This window comes from Lycium ferocissimum, chromosome 6 (assembly GCF_029784015.1).
Source record: "Lycium ferocissimum isolate CSIRO_LF1 chromosome 6, AGI_CSIRO_Lferr_CH_V1, whole genome shotgun sequence".
Classification (NCBI taxonomy): Eukaryota; Viridiplantae; Streptophyta; class Magnoliopsida; order Solanales; family Solanaceae; genus Lycium; species Lycium ferocissimum.
In genome coordinates, this window is record NC_081347.1 from 22,307,683 (window position 1) to 22,311,499 (window position 3,817).

Below are 3,817 nucleotides of genomic sequence, written 5' to 3' on the forward strand. Positions count from 1 at the left end.
CTTGATTCTAATTCCATGATTCGAATATGTTTAGAATTTCTTGATCTCGAGGCTCAAAGGAAAGGAAAGGAAAGGCTAATGTGTGATTGTTGGTGATATTGTTGTTCGGCCTTCCAAGTAGGTTACGGTTTACCCCTATGGTGAGACTTCGACTAGTGAAGCGTATATTTAGATGATATTGTTGGAGATATCATGTAAATCTTCGGGTATGGAGTTGGGTTGGATGTTGCCTTAGGGTTTGCTTTTGCTTATGACTTGTTTGATCGGGCTAGTGGCCTGTAGACTCCATAGGGCCCTGTTTGGTACGTTGTGTATAAATTGGTAGATTGTTTGTGAATTGGGAGTAAATCGGAAGGATGAAATTGCTTGATATTGATATTGGTACTTAGTGTATGCCTCGTTATTGGTATAGCCATTTTGGGGGTAGTTGACTCTTATTGTTATGAAAATTGGAGATTTATTATGATTACTGTATGGATCACTTGTTGACGGTATGGGTGCGCTATGTGTGGCACAACTTGAACCTGATATTATTCATTGTTGTACTTGCATCGTCCCATAATCATTTCATATTTGATGCGCTGTGTGTGGCACAACTTGAACTTGATATTATTCATTGTTTGTACTTGCATCGTTCCATATTCATTTCATATCATTTTATTCTGCTGTGTGATTGGTACTATTGATGGAAATAAGAAGGAACATTGATGATTATGGAACATGGTAAGTCACCTCTGAGCTGTGTGTAGAGGGGCTGATTATGGAACATGGTACGTTACCTCTGAGCTGTGTTTGGAGGGGCTGATATGAAACACCAATATTGCTATACTTGTAGATAATTGGGTCCTCTGAGCTGTGTGCAGAGTGATGGTGCTTAGACTTCGCGGGTCCCCCATGGGTTGTGCTACCGAGGCGTGAAGGTATTCCGCTGTCGGAGTACAAGAGTACGAGCATTGCATTGCATTACTTGATTATGCTTCGTGGTTGCTTATGACTTGGATACTGTGTTTGTCATATTCTTGGACTGTATTTGATATGGGCTATGTGTTGATTTGTCTTGATGGGACTGAGTTTTCGATATACTTGGATATTTGTTTCACTTGGGGCTAGTTGTTACATCAAGGCTGGATTATGTGAGTCGATTTCTTGGAAGCATGAATTGTACTCTATGGTTTGCTTGCTTTCTCTTACCTTATTGTCTTTATATATGTCAACTAGTCTTAGTTGGCCTATGATACCTACTAGTGTTGTTGTTTGTACTGACCTGCACTTCTTTGCATTCTTTTATGAATGCAGAATTCTAGGTGGGATTGACCCCTGTTTCTCGTGGTTGATAGTCGTTCCGAGAGTTCTTTGTTTAGAGTCTACAGGGTGAGCATGAGGACGTCCGCCACCTTGAAGATTCTTCGTTTATTTATGTCTTATTTGCTATTCTGAGACATATTCAGACTTTTGATATATTATTGATAATTCCAGACTATCTAGTTAGATTCTCTTGAATGGTTATACTAGACTCCGGGGTGTATTTTCCTTACTTTCGCATATTTCTATATCATTATCGTCAAACTTATGTGATTTTGTCTCTTCCGCTTACTTACTTATTTATTCATGTTTTTACTATTATTGGGTTGAGGGTTCGCCTACAGAGGTGAGAAACGTAGGTGCCCGCGCGACTTAGCTAAATTGGATCGTGACATTATCACAAAATTGGAAAGAGGAGTAACATATATGTTTTTCCCAATAATTTTTTTCATCCAATACGAAGCATTTCCAATAGAACTAATAGCAACAGTCGCAAATCACAATGACATAATGGTGGTATTATTTTTCCCTAACTAATTAAAACATTTGAATTAATAAAGAAAAGAGAAGAAGATCATACTCTTAAAAGATCGCCAAAACATACTCGGAAAAGATAATTGTATTAATTTCATCTACTTGGTCATTTTTTCTTAAAAGAAGGCAAAATTAATTGGAGAAAAACTAGTTATTATTCAAATATGCGTGAACATGCAAATTAAGAGTACACATACATTTCAAATATAATCCCTTACAAACATAAAAAGATGAAATTGCAAGCTATAAGCTTCAAATCTATTAACCTGTCCCTGTTCATACAATATAAAGCATTTGCAATAGTAGTAGGAATAATAGCAATAGTCACATGCTTCATCTAGCAATAATCACAATGACATAATTCTACTTTATTTTTCTAACCAATAAAAGAGAAGAAGACCACAATCTCAATTATCACCATTGTGGATAAAATCTGTAATATCCTGAATAAAATCACGATTACTCGGCCTGTCTTCTTTCCTCTCATACTTGCCAGCCATGTCAACACTAAACTCCTCCAACCCCATCTCTCCACATCTCTTCCACATCCCTTCACCAAAACTCCTATGCGCAAAATACGCCTCCGCCGACACCACTACCTCATCACCACCAACAACACTCACCGGCAGCCTCTCATAATGCCCTATCTCAATCCCTTCCAAATCATCTAACGGGCCAAGTCCATTGGACTTCACCTTGTATAGCTCGCCCTTGACCCGGTGACCCGACCCGGGGATGTTGATCAGGTATGGGATACCGTAGGGCCCGCGGACTAGCGGGAAGGTGGAGACCGTTGTGTATTCGCCTATGAAGATGACGTCACCGGTGCAGATTAGGGTTTCGATTAAGTGGTGGTTGGGGAATCCGCGCTTTAGAGTTCCGTAAGAGAAAATCAAATGCGAATCGGTTTTGGTGGTAGCCATTATGGACGTAACTGATTTTCCAGAAAAGTGGAAAGACACTGATGAGTTTAACAACAACTTTTCACGGGTGAAAACAAAATAAAGGGATAATATCATTTTTAGTCCCTAATTATAAGGATGTTTTCATTTTGGTCCTTGTATACCAGACAAAGCACATTTGACTTATAATTAACGGTAAAGGGCCAAATTTACCCGTGTACTATTGAAAATAGTTTGAATATACCTCTCTTTATATTTTTGGTCTAAATATACCATACTGTTATACTTCGGTGTAAATATACCTCTCCCATTATAGTTTGGCACAAACTTGCCCTTAATGAGACACTTGCCAAGCTCAAAATCAAATGACACACCACCAATTTTAAATACCCGATTCCTTTAGAAACCCACCCGTTAACCCAACCCGAACCATTTTCATCATCTTTTCTTTTGTGGCCTGAAAAAATGGTATCTCTACTGATTCTCCATCTTCTTCTTCCGCAAACAGATTATATATAGTGCAAAATAGTTTATCAATTAGTAAACAAAATTACAGATGAATTCATGAGCTAATGAGTTGTGCCAAAGTATGATGAGAAGGGTATATTTAACTATTTTTAATAGTACACGGATATATTTGGCCATTTTCCGTATAATTATTCGAGAGATGTATTTTAGTCTTATTATGTAAGAAGTACGCTATATTCGAATTATTCTTATAACTATACTGCCGTCAAATATTAAGTAACAGTATAAGTTTAAATAACATATGTGCATTTAAGTGGTGGAACAATTATTAATTATGATAAATTTATAATTCCTAAGTAAAGGAATTAAAAATGCCTATTTCAATTAATTAAAGGTTAAATATGTATAATCAGATATCATAAAGATCCAAATTAGGATTTAGCAATAGTTCAAGGACCAAAACCGCTATTAACTCAAAATTCACAGGGAAAAAGTCCTTTGACGTGTAATTTGGGTCCGGGAATCGTGGACCCTGGTATTGGATCCGTGAGTCAGCAATGACGATGCAATTCTGGTTTTCTTTTTTCTTTTCTAAGTACAAAATATATTTA

General features: G+C 37.2%; 1 protein-coding gene across 1 annotated transcript; it reads right to left on the reverse strand.

Annotated features, from left to right (window-relative positions):
* Positions 1 to 2,067: 2,067 nt before the first annotated feature.
* Positions 2,068 to 3,080, reverse strand: LOC132059509 (putative gamma-glutamylcyclotransferase At3g02910). Its single transcript, XM_059452135.1, has one exon. The coding sequence runs from the start codon at positions 2,853 to 2,855 to the stop codon at positions 2,244 to 2,246; it is 612 nt and encodes a 203-aa protein (XP_059308118.1). The 5' UTR covers positions 2,856 to 3,080; the 3' UTR covers positions 2,068 to 2,243.
* Positions 3,081 to 3,817: the final 737 nt, after the last annotated feature.